This window comes from Gopherus flavomarginatus, chromosome 12 (genome assembly GCF_025201925.1).
Source record: "Gopherus flavomarginatus isolate rGopFla2 chromosome 12, rGopFla2.mat.asm, whole genome shotgun sequence".
Taxonomy (NCBI): domain Eukaryota; kingdom Metazoa; phylum Chordata; order Testudines; family Testudinidae; genus Gopherus; species Gopherus flavomarginatus.
This window is the reverse complement of record NC_066628.1, coordinates 23497126-23511618: the sequence shown is the minus strand read 5'-3', so window position 1 is coordinate 23511618 and position 14493 is coordinate 23497126. Positions and strand designations below refer to the sequence as shown.

Here is a 14493-nt window from a genome sequence, read left to right as displayed (position 1 = left end):
AGCAACAGACTGGTAAGAAGCTACCTAGGCAATCAAGTCGTTTTCTCTGTCTCTCTGCTTAATGATCACTAGACTTGATTGGAAAATGGAAAACCAGTTTCATTCAAAATGTTGACATTTGAAAGTTACTTCCATTAATCAGGAAGCAGTTTGAATATTTTTGTAAACTTTTGATGATTTTGTTTTTAAACTGCTGTGTGCAATAAAATAAATAGTGTCACTTCCCCCTGCTTTTTCCCTTCTTTTATTCCTTTTTCTTTTTGGCACTTGGTAACTTTCCAAAACTTCCTCTAACTTTGAAAAATTACCAACAAGCTTTAATTCTGAAAGAGCTACAGAGAGATAAATGGAAAAATGATAGATGTTCGTTGGGGGTGGAAGAATAAGGAATTATGAACAAACTTTAGACACGATATCTGTCATGTTTTCTGATTCCTGTGAGCTTCAATCCATTGTAAAGGTACAACTATGCTAGTGGAGATTTTAATAGATATTTTGATCATGCAGTTTCAGACATTCACTGAGCAGTTTCAGTCAACAATATCTATTGGCAGAGAAATTCAAAAGTTAATCCCCAATTGTGGCAATCAGGGTCCAGACACCTCAAGGGGAGAAAAGCAAGTTTAAAATAAGCAGTTAAACCAAGCGATTGCAGATTGTGGAGTTGTATATAAAAATAGTTGAGTAAGGTTGTTGATGAAATCTTTTAATGCTCTAAACATAATCACTGAGATATGTATACAGACTGTGGTTATACGTATGGATATAGGTTATGAGCACAGGTTATTACAATTTCGGATCCACCTTGCAGTGGCCTGTCTGTTAGAGAGGGGTTCCCCTCCCCCTAATGAGACTAGCTCAAAGCACCTAGTGTTGTACAACCCAGGAAAAGATGAATGATGGACCCTTACAGTTAAGGGGAAAACAATGAGACATACTGGCAATCAAGTAGAGGGAGTTTCCCCTGCTCTGAATAACAATGAATCACCTAAGTCGGGGGTGGGGGGTGGGGCAGTGGCAGATTAATGATTTTGCTGCCCCTAGGCCCTGAAATAATTGCTACCCCCGGCCCCATATGAACTTGTTTTAGTTTTTTCACAAATTTGTTTAAATGAAAATGAATCTAAATGTCATTAAAATAATTGAACGTTTACAAGTTTTATTGTAAATAAAATAACAAATGCAGCAAACCCTCGCTTGAAATTGCACTATACAGACACACATTCACTTATAGCACGGGACCGTGCATGGATCCAAAAGTGAGAATTGCTTAATTTCTTCCTTCCGGTCATATTATTAACGTTTAGGATTCTTGCAAATATGTTTACTAAATGGCATCCTGCCATCATTGGTGATTTCAATACATGCTACGATTGGTGGAATGTCAGCACCATTGATGCCGCAATTACAAAAATGGTGCTATTATAAATTTTATAAATTTGCCACCTCTGCACATTTGCCACCCTAGGCCTAGGGAAGGGGTTTCAAGTGAAATCTCTTCAGTAACCGAGAGACATTTACTTGGTGAGCACTGTCTGCGAAGTGCTGAATCCCCCTACAGTTAAAGAATATGCTGGGAAAGTCTCTTATTAGAAGGGATTTTTATTTAATTTGAAAGCTTAAAGGTTGATGTTCTGTTTCTGTTTTGTTTTCTGCATGGCTTGCATAGGTTTGCTTCCTATGCGATTTCATCTATGAATCCACAATTTTTCTATTACATAAACCTCATGTTTGTCCTTTTCCCGGTAGGTCTCTGTGTGAACTGAGGAAAGAGTAGATGTCAAGAAGGGGGAAAGGTGTCCCTTAATCTATGGGTTTTGTGGGGGTCATTTGAGGGGGCTCACCTTGCAAGGAATAACTAGGCTGATAGTAGCCAGGGCGAGAGTGTTATTCTTGTGGGCTGGCTACTGGGGTCAGGGCTCTGCCAGAGCTGCAAAGCATTAAAGCACCCACGGTTGCAGGGCAGGCAGGGACAGAATTCCTGACTGGTCTGTGTGATCCCCAAAGCGTCACCATGATGATCACATAAAAACTGATCTGCATGGTACAGCACAAATGAAATCAAATAAATGCCTGCCTGAAGACTTTGGTATTCCAGTTTTGGACTGGAAAAATCACCCTCAAGGAGTGCTGGTTTCTGCTGGGGATGAGTCCAAAATAAACCAATATTCAGCTGTTTGTTCTTTTTGGCCTAGAGTCTGACTTCAACATGCATCTGATGAAGTGAGTATTCACCCACAAAAGCTCATGCTCCAAAACGTCTGTTAGTCTATAAGGTGCCACAAGACTCTTTGCTGCTTTTACAGATCCAGACTAACACAGCTACCCCTCTGATACTTGACTTCAACTTGGATCTCTCACATCCTTGGGAAGCTATAGATTCACCTTCGCACTCCAGCTCCAGCCCAATGACTATCCATTGCCATTCATAATGACAATGAATACTCGTCGGGCTAGGAAAACTGGGTGAGAATAACTCTATGGCATCCTACTTCATCATCAGTCTCCCTTTTGTGAATCCTACCACCCCAGCCTGAGTTCTCAACCCAGCATTTGGGCTATGACCTCAAGGAGAGGGAGCTTTTGAATATTACTGTATATGAATCAATAGATTAACGATTAACAAATGTCATTCTCATTGTATTGTAGAGTTTATTGCTTCCCCCAGATGCATCCCATGGCAGACACGGAGCAGGGAAATCAAACATCCATCACAGAATTCATCCTCCTGGGATTTGGGAATATCCCTAAACTGCGGGTTTTTCTCTTCCTGCTGTTTCTAGCAATCTACTTTGTGACTGCGGCTGGGAACATCCTCATCGTTGTGCTGGTTGTGGCTGATCAGCAACTTCACACCCCCATGTACTTCTTTCTGGCTAACTTGTCCTGCTTGGAGACTTGCTACACTTCCACCATCCTGCCCAGGATGCTGGCCAGTTTCCTGACTGGGGACAGAACCATTTCTGTTAATGGCTGCCTCACACAATATTATTTGTTTGGTTTCTTTGGAGCGACAGAATGTTTTCTCTTAGCTGCAATGTCTTATGATCGGTATTTAGCAATATGTAAACCACTGCATTATGCAACCCTTATGAATGGCAGCTTATGCCTCCAGCTAGTAAATGCTTCTTGGATATGTGGATTTTTGACTATTCCCATAATAGTATTTCTTGTGTTACAATTTACTTTCTGTGGTCCCAATGAAATTGATAACTTTTTCTGTGAATTTCTGCAAATAATAAATCTCTATTGCAATGCCACCTACCAGATGGAGCTTGTTGTTACCATCCTGGCGGCTGTATTCACTCTGCCTCCATTTGCATTAACCCTGGCATCCTATATTTATATCATCTCCTCCATCCTGAGAATCCCTTCCACCACTGGGAGGCAAAAGGCATTTTCCACCTGCTCCTCCCACCTCATTATGGTGACAATTTTCTATGGGACCCTAATCATTGTGTATCTGCTACCAAAAACCAACACACTAAGAGACCTCAACAAAGTGTTTTCTGTCTGCTACACAATTGTGACTCCTATGGCCAATCCCTTCATATACAGTCTGAGAAACCAAGAGGTCAAGGAAGCCCTGAGGAAAATTGTCAGAAAGTGTCTAGATTTTATGAGAATGCAGAAACCTCAATCTCTTCAGGCAAAATGGTGTATTACTCAGATTCTGTGTGGCCCTTATTTCTTGCTCCATTGTTGGCGATATGCACTTATAACATTTTGAGGATGTGCAAAGATTTGTAAGTGTAAGAGGAATCAATACCAGGACTGTTGGAATAAAACTGAACTGTATTTTACTTGCTGAATGTGGGTAGATGATATCTTGGTGAGTTTCATACATTGAAATAAATGAGGGCTTGATCTACAAAGGGACTTCGGCATTGCAAAGACAAAGTTTTAGTGCCATGCCAGCCTGTGAGAACCTCAGTCCTGAGTTTGGCAGCCAGGCTCCCTATACGGTGCATGGGGAGAATTAGGCAGCTAAGAAAGGGATCCCCAGAGGTCAGCAAGTGGAGCAAGGAACTGCCTCACCCAGCCAAGAGGAAAAGCCAGTTAGAAGAGTGTTGCCTAAGCCCCATCTCTCCCATGGAGTTAGACACTATCTCTGCTTTGGATTTTCAGCTGGGAACCCCAAGTGGGGGTGGGGGAACTCACCAGACTGTTGGAGACCCAAGTTCTGTCTCCCCACTGCCTAATATGGAGCAGAGCTTTGACTGTGGGTTCCCCCCGTTAGGCGAGTGTCCTAGCCACTGGACTGCAGAGTCGTCCTCTCTGGCCCAACACATGTTTAATTAGTTTTACACAGTGGAAAAATGTCCTTAGGAGACTTTGAGGGAGCCCCACACCTGATTGCCCTTCATGGTAGGGCTTTGGGAACTCACCCAAGAAGAGGGAAACCCAAGTTTAAATGCCTGCTCCACAGAGGGTGGAGGAGAGGGAATTTGATCTGTCTCCCCCACGTCCTGGCTGAATGCACTAGCCACTAGGCTCAGGGTTATAATGGAAGCCTCACGCCCCTCAGCCACTCTGTTTGGGGATAGGTGTGCTGTGAGCATGCCTACCGGATCAAGGCCTGCAGGTGAGACAGGCAGGGCTGTGCCTAGCTTGGGGGTCATGTGAGGATGAGGTGTGAAATGAGTGCCTTGACTGAGGTGGCTGTGCATATGTTCACTGGCAGATACTGGCTCCTACAGTCCTTTAGTGGCAGAGATTTAGCCACCTACTACATCAGGTGTCAGCTGAGCTGGGGCTTTGAGGCTCTCAGTGGTGCATAAATGCTGGTTCTACGCACCTGAGTCCCTTCATGGGACTAGCTCTGAAAACTCAAATTCCAAAGTGAGGGACGCTCTTAGGCCCACGGCCTCTCAATGAGATTTATGTTCCTGAGTCACTGAGTTTGCTTGAGGCCAGATGTGTTTAAAGTTACGGAGGTGTCTGGTGGGATTTTCAAAAACATCCAGGTGTAGAACATGCCAAAAATGGGTTTAGACCCCAAGATGGTGCTGAAAGTCCCATTGATGTCTAAATGCATTTTAAAATCTGGCTTTTGGGCATTTCTGAACATTTTACTCCTGGTCTTTAACCTCCTCTGATGAGAGCTGAGGGAATCATTAGGTTTTCAGCTTGGTGGCCCATACGAGACCGGGACCTCTGCCAACTGGCTAAGAGCCCAGGGTGGGAATAGTTTCACAGGGATCCCCTGGGCTGGGTATCTGCACACGAGCTCACCAGAGGGTGCAAGTGAGGTCTGTACTGAGAGCTGCTCGCACACTAGTTGTCATAACTCAAGTATTATCCAGCCACACATTTCACAAGGATTATGTATCTATACTGAAAATACCATCTTGGGGTTAAGCCAGGTCACCAGGAGGTGACATACCTCTGGAAATACTTCCTAACTGTAAGAAAACTAAGACAATGTAACAGGTGCCTAGGAAGGTTGTGGAGGCTCCTTTACTGGAGTTTTTCAAAAGGCCAATAGCCAACTGTCTTGGATGGTTTAGACAAAACAAATCCTGCATTTTGCTAAGGAGTGAGACTAGATGACCCTTGTGGTCCCTTCTAACCCTACAGTTTTACACCTCCGAGATAACAGGATGCTTTTCTCCCTGTCTAGCCATTTGTGTATTGTGAATCTCACAATGGAGACCTATTTACAGAATGAACCTGGTGCAAATTAAGAGATTGCAAAATCTGAGAGAAACAAAACAGCAGGGGGTGTTGAGGGACCTTCACCTAGGAGACAAGCTAACAGTGTGTTTGTCTTCTGCAAACAGGGTCACTGTTAGCCTGGCTATAAAGTGCAGCAAGGATTTTGGGGAGCAATACTCTACAAGATACAAGTATCTTGTTAACTAAGTTTGGACTCTAGAATGCATGTTATGATTTTATTTTATTATAGGTAACCATTTGTTTCCAATACTTGCTACTACTGGAATCTCTAAGCTTTGCTAAATAAATTTCTACTTTTTTTACTATAAACATATGGAAGTGCTGTGTGTTAAGCAAAGTGGTGATCTGAGATGGAACTGGTAAGCTCAGGTGTACTGGTTCTTTGGGAGCAGCAGATCTGTGAATATGGCAAATGTGAAGTGAACCAGGGGCTGGTCACTCTGGGGGGATGCTCTGAGGCCTTGAGCCTAACACTAACTGTAAAGTAACAGCGAGGCCTGCATAGGCCTAGAGAGAAGCGCTTGTGGTGCCCGTGGCTGGTGGAGTTGGGGAGCTGACCCCGGTAGGTACAAACAAATCTTCCTCACAGTGAGGGCAGGCAGTGGCAAGGTGCTTCACTGCACTGGGTATTACAGGAAGTGTCACAGCAAAACTGATTACATTAATAAGTTTTTTTGTTTCTAACAAAATGAGTTTCTAGCTGAAATGAAAGATTGAATTTTTTTATTCAAGTTGAATGAAATTTTTTCAATGTGAATTTAAAACATTTCAAGCCATTGCCAATTTTTTTCCCTAAAACCATTCACCAAATTCAACCTGAATTCCCAAATAGTTTCACTGCCCTAAAAAATGCACCATTTTTTTTTGTTGGAAAATTTACCATTCACTATGCAACCCTTCTGTCCCTCTGAGTTGGCAGCAACAAGGGCCGGGTTCAGTATCTAGGGGTTCCGTTTCAATAACGCAATGCAAAACCGGCTTGAGGCCCCACCCAGTGACCTGGGACAATTACATACCACCCCCCTGGGCACCTCTAGGAGGCAATACTTCCTCTCTCCCAAGCACAGAGTCTGAGTGTAGCAAAATCCTTTTGATAAAGGAGGGAAACAATGTGGCATTACCTTTGGGAAACACCACAGACAGGATTCATAATACAAACCATGAGCAAAAGACCCACCTCCAAGTAAGTTTGGCAATGTCCTTTTCCCCTCAGGGTCTTAAGTCCAAATCACCCCAAAGTCCAACAACCCAAAAGTCTCTGTCCCTGGTCAGTGCCACCCCAGAGTTCAAAAGTTCATCTGCAGAGTTTTACCCCCCCAGCCTGGGTGGAATTGCGGGGGTGCACACAGGGTGTTAAGGGGCACCTTATGTGGTCCGAGGCTGACTGCCTCGAGTCTCTGTGGAGGTCTGCTGCAGCCTTCACCACGAATGGTTCTGCTCCTCCAGCCGCTCCACTCCGCTCCACTCCTCCAGCCATCCCCGCAAACTACTCCTCTGTGCTGCACTTACTGTTCCTTGGGCCGCTCCAACCGTCCCACACGCTGCTCCGCTCCACCAGCCGCTCTGCTCCACCAGCCGTCCCATAAACCACTCCAGCTGTCCCCACAAACTGCTCAGCTCCACTCTGCTGCGCTCATTGCTCCAACTGTCCTACAAACTGCTCTGCCAGCCACTTAGCAATATATCTTCAGGCTCCTCCACTAGTTAACACAGCACTCAGTGATCTCAGCTCAGTAATTTTAGCTCTTTCAGTGGTTTCAGCTCTTAGTGATTTCAGCTTGTAGTAGGAAAACTCCAGTGCTGGTGCATCATTAACCCAAAGTAAATTCAGCCCAGCAGTCTCTAGCTAGACTTTTACTGAAATCAAAATTAGCTCTGCCATTTAACAGTAGAGGAAGAGGAAGCAAAGCAAGGCAATTGGTGTACCAGGCTCTCAAAAGGAGACCCATACCATCAGATGCACACACCTATCCACAACCTCTCTCATTTCACTGGGTTTTGAAACCCATGTCCCTTGTCTAGCGAGTACTACTTAGTTGATGGTGACATCCTCTGTCATAAAACAGTTTCATAGTCCCTCATTCACATAATCAGGATAACAACACTTTATTCCTCCTGCCGCAATAACAGAGAAATTGGGAATCCCACAGCTGTCAAAGTGACCATTTCAGGCTGCCGTGGGCTATGCTAGGTGGGGTGGATGTGCCTATGCAAACAAGATCAGCCCCTGAAATTCTTTTCCACACTCACCATAATTCACCACCAGATGTCAGGGTAGAGCTCATCCTGACTTTGCTTACAACTGAAAAAATGTCTCCTTGCTCTACCCCTGGGCCATGAGTGATTCTATCTGGATAATTGTCCACCTGGACTCTGTGCGAGAAGGAGTGCATAGAACATTTTCTCCCCACTCTCGTAGATTGCATTGGATACAGGCTGTGTGTCGGGCTGTGCGGTGGGATATTTGTGGGAATTCTCGGATTGTGAACTTGCGATCCATATGAGAGATGAGGACCCTGGGGTGGAGGAATGTTCAGAGAGATAAGGATGCTGGGTGCTCCTTGTCCCAGGTGCTATATAGCTCAGGACCCAGGTCTCAATGGCATGGCACAGGCTGATGGTGTTAGGAAAGAAATGAAAATGTTGATATGTTGAATAATGACATCCCTTCTCTGAGTGGCTGCATTGTGTAACAGTCACTAGGTAGCAACACTGCACCTTTTATACTATTTACACTGCTATAAAGTCTAATGGACCTTAGATGGCAAAGCAGTGTAGTGAAGGAGTAGGCATCTCTGCGTTACTGAGACAAGGTGAGAGCTGAGAGTCATGTAAGAGAAAAGGACACCTATTGCTAGGCTTGGCAGAAATCAGTTTTTATTTGTTTTAATGGATGATATTGATTTAATCCATAAAAATAAAAAATACTTAAAAATACATTTTCAGTTGCAGAAAATTATGGGGGAGCAGACCATAGGTGGGTCAGTCAATACTTATTTAATTACAGTAGTTGTTGAGATTCAAAAAGTTAAAGCTTTAAACTGTTAAAACACAAATTATTAACATCATATGTGAAAATATACCAAGTAATTACCCTTAAATCAAACTCTAAGTTCTCAAGCAGCATTTTTTGTTCTTTGCCTATCTGTAAATTTCAATCATCATCAATGGAAATTTTTTTTCCTCAGTTTGTGTTTGGTTTAATCAACATTTACCAGTAAAAATGTAATTTTACCAAGCCGAGGTATAGTTCATCCTTTCCTCTTTTTTACCCTCTACAGAATCCTCCCAGCTCTCACTGATGGCTTCTTATGTCTCATTCTATATCTATTTTCCACAACAGACTCCCCATATGCATCCCTTACACTGTTATGCCATCTAACACACAATAAATCAGTCTCTAAGTTTCCCAGCCTGTGGGTTGGGACCCAAAATTGGGTGGCCAGAATGTTTCAAAGGGTTGTGTGGCAACTCCTGTCCAAAGGGCTGGCTGGGCTCACCTCCCTTAAGCAGGAGCCTTAAGCAGGAATATTTTGGGGGGTCCTGTACACACAACACATATTAAAAAATAATAGGGGGCTCCTTTGAGCTGCTCAGGGCCCTAAGCGCCACTCAGGTTTGGCCCAGGCATCACGATGACAGAAGCCTGGGTAGGCCAAATATGACTGAGTGGCACCACAACCCCATGAGCCAGGTCACACCTCCACTCACACACATTTGGTCCAGTCGGCGGGGTGGGGCCAAACCTGAGCAGCACTACAACCCCGGAGGTTGCAATGCCTGGAGCAGAGAGCCAAGCCCAGCAAGCCCCACAGCACAGGAGAAGCAGGAACCACCACTGTGGGTCCTGCCCAGTACTCACTCCAACTCCTCTCAGGGGACAGGACCTGACCAAAGACACCCCAGCCCCCCCACCCCTCGCAGCCTGTTTACTGGGTCACAACAGGCCATAAATATTTACAAATGGGTCATGAGCCCAAAAAGGTTGAGAACCACTGACCTAGACACTTATTTACAATTTTTCTCAGGGCTTCCTTCGCCTCTTTGTTTCTTGGGTTGTATATGAAGGGATTGGCCATAGGAGTCAGAATTGTGTAGCAGACAGAGAACATTTTGTTGAGGTCCCTGAGTGTGAGGGGGTTTGGTAGCAGATACACAGTGATTATGGTCTCATGATGAGGTAAGAGGAGCAGGTAGAAAATGCCTTTTGCCACCCGATAGTGGAAGTGATTCTTAGGATATTGAAAATGATACAAATGTAGGATGCCAGGGTTAATGCAAATGGGGACAGAGTGAATAAAGCAGCTAGAAGGGTGGTTGCAAGCTCTAGATGGTAGGTGTCACTGCAGCAGAGATTTATTATTTTTGTACATTCACAGAAGAAATGTTGATTTTATCGGGGCCACAAAAATATAATGGTGATATAGACTCATAGACTCATAGGACTGGAAGGGACCTCGAGAGGTCATCGAGTCCAGTCCCCTGCCCTCATGGCAGGACCAAATACTGTCTAGACCATCCCTAAAAGACGTTTATCTAACCTACTCTTAAATATCTCCAGAGATGGAGATTCCACAACTTCCCTAGGCAATCTATTCCAGTGTTTAACAACCCTGACAGTTAGGAACTTTTTCCTAATGTCCAACCTAAATCTCCCTTGCTGCAGTTTAAGCCCATTGCTTCTTGTTCTATCATTGGAGGCTAAGGTGAACAAGTTTTCTCCCTCCTCCTGATGACACCCTTTTAGATACCTGAAAACTGCTATCATGTCCCCTCTCAGTCTTCTCTTTTCCAAACTAAACAAACCCAATTCCTTCAGCCTTCCTTCATAGGTCATGTTCTCAAGACCTTTAATCATTCTTGTTGCTCTTCTCTGGACCCTCTCCAATTTCTCCACATCTTTCTTGAAATGCGGTGCCCAGAACTGGACACAATACTCCAGCTGAGGCCTGACCAGCGCAGGGTAAAGCGGAAGAATGACTTCTCGTGTCTTGTTTACAACACACCTGTTAATGCATCCCAGAATCACGTTTGCTTTTTTTGCAACAGTATCACACTGTTGACTCATATTAAGTTTGTGGTCTACTATGACCCCTAGATCTCTTTCTGCCATACTCCTTCCTAGACAGTCTCTTCCTATTCTGTATGTGTGAAACTGATTGTTCCTTCCTAAGTGGAGCACTTTGCATTTATCTTTATTGAACTTCATCCTGTTTACCTCAGACCATTTCTCCAATTTGTCCAGATCATTTTGAATTATGACCCTGTCCTCCAAAGCAGTTGCAATCCCTCCCAGTTTGGTATCGTCCACGAACTTAATGAGCGTAATTTCTATGCCAACATCTAAATCGTTGATGAAGATATTGAACAGAACCGGTCCCAAAACAGACCCCTGCAGAACCCCACTTGTTATACCTTTCCAGCAGGATTGGGAGCCATTAACAACTACTCTCTGAGTACGGTTATCCAGCCAATTATGCACCCACCTTATAGTAGCCCCATCTAAATTGTACTTTCCTAGTTTATCTATAAGAATATCATGCAAGACCGTATCAAATGCCTTACTAAAGTCTAGGTATATCACATCCACCGCTTCTCCCTTATCCACAAGGCTCGTTATCCTATCAAAGAACGCTATCAGATTAGTTTGACACGATTTGTTCTTTACAAATCCATGCTGACTATTCCCTATCAACTTACCACCTTCCAAGTGTTTGCAGATGATCTCTTTAATTACCTGCTCCATTATCTTCCCTGGCACAGAAGTTAAACTAACTGGTCTGTAGTTTCCTGGGTTGTTTTTATTTCCCTTTTTATAGATGGGCACTATATTTGCCCCCTTCCAGTCTTCTGGAATATCCCCCGTCTCCCATGATTTCCCAAAGATAATAGCTAGAGGCTCAGATACCTCTTCTATTAACTCCTTGAGTATTCTAGGATGCATTTCATCAGGCCCTGGTGACTTGCAGGCATCTAACTTTTCTAAGTGATTTTTTACTTGCTCTTTTTTTATTTTATCTTCTAAACCTACCCTCTTCCCGTAAGCATTCACTATATTAGACATTCCTTCAGACTTCTCAGTGAAGACCGAAACAAAGAAGTCATTAAGCATCTCTGCCATTTCCAAGTTTCCCGTTACTGTTTCCCCCTCCTCACTGAGCAGTGGGCCTACCCTGTTCTTGGTCTTCCTCTTGCTTCTAATGTATTGATAAAAAGTCTTCTTGTTTCCCTTTATTCCCATAGCTAGTTTGAGTTCATTTTGTGCCTTTGCCTTTCTAATCTTGCCTCTGCATTCCTGTGTTATTTGCCTATATTCATCCTTTGTAATCTGACCTAGTTTCCATTTTTTATATGACACCTTTTTATTTTGCAGGATACGCAAGATCTCGTGGTTAAGCCAAGGTGGTCTTTTGCCACATTTTCTATCTTTCCTAACCATCAGAATAACTTGCTTTTGGGCCCTTAATAGTGTCCTTTTGAAAAACTGCCAACTCTCCTCAGTTGTTTTTCCCCTCAGTCTTAATTCCCATGGGACCTTACCTATCAGCTCTCTAAGCTTACCGAAATCCGCTTTCCTGAAATCCATTGTCTCTATTCTGCTGTACTCCCTTCTACCCTTCCTTAGAATTGCAAATTCTATGATTTCATGATCACTTTCACCCAAGCTTCCTTCTACTTTCAAATTCTCAACAAGTTCCTCCCTATTTGTTAAAATCAAGTCTAGAACAGCTTCCCCCCTAGTAGCTTTTTCAACTTTCTGAAATAAAAAGTTGTCTGCAATGCAGTCCAGGAACTTATTGGATAGTCTGTGCCCCGCGGTGTTATTTTCCCAACATATATCTGGATAGTTGAAGTCCCCCATCACCACCAAATCTTGGGCTTTGGATGATTTTGTTAGTGGTTTGAAAAAAAGCCTCATCCACCACTTCCACCTGATTAGGTGGCCTGTAGTAGACTCCCAGCACGACATCACCTGTGTTTTTTACCCCTTTTAGCCTAACCCAGAGACTCTCAACACTTCCGTCTCCTATGTCCATCTCCACCTCAGTCCAAGGGTGTACATTTTTAATATATAAGGCAACACCTCCTCCCTTTTTCCCCTGTCTATCCTTCCTGAGCAAACTATACCCATCCACACCAACATTCCAGTCGTGTGTATTATCCCACCAAGTTTCAGTAATGCCAACAATGTCATACTTGTATTTATTTCTTAGCACTTCCAGTTCTTCCTGCTTATTATCCATATTTCTTGCATTTGTATATAGGCATCTAAGATACTGGTTTGATCTTGCCTCCCAGCTTTGCCCTGCCCCTCCTTCCTCTCTGCCATTATAGCCCGTGCTCCCTCCTGTTTCCAACCCATCTCCCAGGTCTTGTTCCCCACTTACCTGTGGGTTTTGCTCACCTGTCCCCGTCGAACCTAGTTTAAAGCCCTCCTTACTAGGTTTGACGGGGACAGGTGAGCAAAACCCACAGGTAAGGACATTGGCGTGGTACTAGCCAGAAGTCCACTTATCCAAGACTAAGCTGTTAGCAGGAGGCATAAACTGCCATTCATAGGGGCTGCATAATGCAGTGGTTTGCTTATTGCTAAATACCGATCGTAAGACATTGCAGTGAAGAGAACATTCTGTAAACCCACAGAAACTAACAAAATTAAATTGTCATACAGTCTCTGATAGAAATGGTTCTGTCCTCAGCCAGGAAATTGGCCAGCATCATGTGCAGGATGGTGGAGATGTAGCGGGTCTCCAAGCAGGACAAGTTCCCCAGGAAGGAGTACATGGGGGTGTGTGAAGGTGCTGATCAGCCACAACTAGTGCAATGATTAAGTTGTTCCCAGACATAGTCACTATGCAGATTGCTAGAAACAGCAGGAATAGAAGGATCTTCACCTCACAGAGATTTCTGAATCTCAGGAAGATGAACTCTGTGATTGATGTTCTGTGTCTGCCATGGTCTGTATCGGGGGAGATAAAACAAACTCTACACTATAATGAGAATACAGCATTTGTTAAACTTTAACAATCCATTTAAGAGAATTTATATTCAAATGCCTCAATCACCTTTCAGCTACCAGCCCAGAAACTGGCTTGAGAACACAAACAGGGGCAGTGGTGACCTACCAGGCTGTGGAATCCTCATAAGGTTATGTTGATGCTGACCTACCAGGCTGTGGAATCCTCATAAGGTTACGTCTACACTAGAAATGACCCACTGTAGCTGCACTACTGTCGTGTGGACCCTTACTACAGCAGCGGAAGTGCTGTCACTGTAGTAAATCTGCCTCTCCAAGAGGTAATAGCTCAGTCAACTGCAGAAGCCTTCTGACAGCCTAGCAGCATCTATGGCGAGGTTTAGGCTGGATTAACTACATCACACAGGACATGAAAATTTTTCACAACCCTGAGCAATACAGTTAGGTGAGTCTAACGTTGTAGTGTAGGTGAGCCTTTACTCTCCTTTTCTGGCCACATTACTATTCACTGTCATTATGAAAGACTCTGACAATGGATGGTCATTTGGGCTGGGAACAGCCTGTGAAAATGACTCTGTAGCCCAGTGGCTAGGGCTGTCACCTAGGGTGTGGGAGAGACAAGTGCATGCTGCAATGATGACTTAATTATTTAGTGGAACAGCTCCGAGAAGAGAGATTGAGAACACCCCTTGGCTCAGTGTCTAGGGCATTTGCCTGCAACTTTAGAGATCCCTATTAATATGTCTTCTCATGTGGCCACAGTGGGAGTGGAAACTGGGTCTCCTCAACCCCACTGAGTGCCTTAGCCACTGGACTAAATCTTATAAGCGAGTGAC

The 14493-nt window shown here is 44.0% G+C and overlaps 1 protein-coding gene across 1 annotated transcript; it reads left to right on the top strand.

Moving 5' to 3' along the window:
• The first annotated feature begins 2669 nt into the window (after window positions 1-2669).
• Window positions 2670-4589, top strand: LOC127032165 (olfactory receptor 11A1-like). The gene is made up of 2 exons (XM_050919171.1): window positions 2670-3649; window positions 4548-4589. Exons 1-2 carry the CDS (start codon window positions 2678-2680, stop codon window positions 4587-4589), a joined length of 1014 nt encoding a protein of 337 aa, XP_050775128.1. The 5' UTR covers window positions 2670-2677.
• Window positions 4590-14493: the final 9904 nt, after the last annotated feature.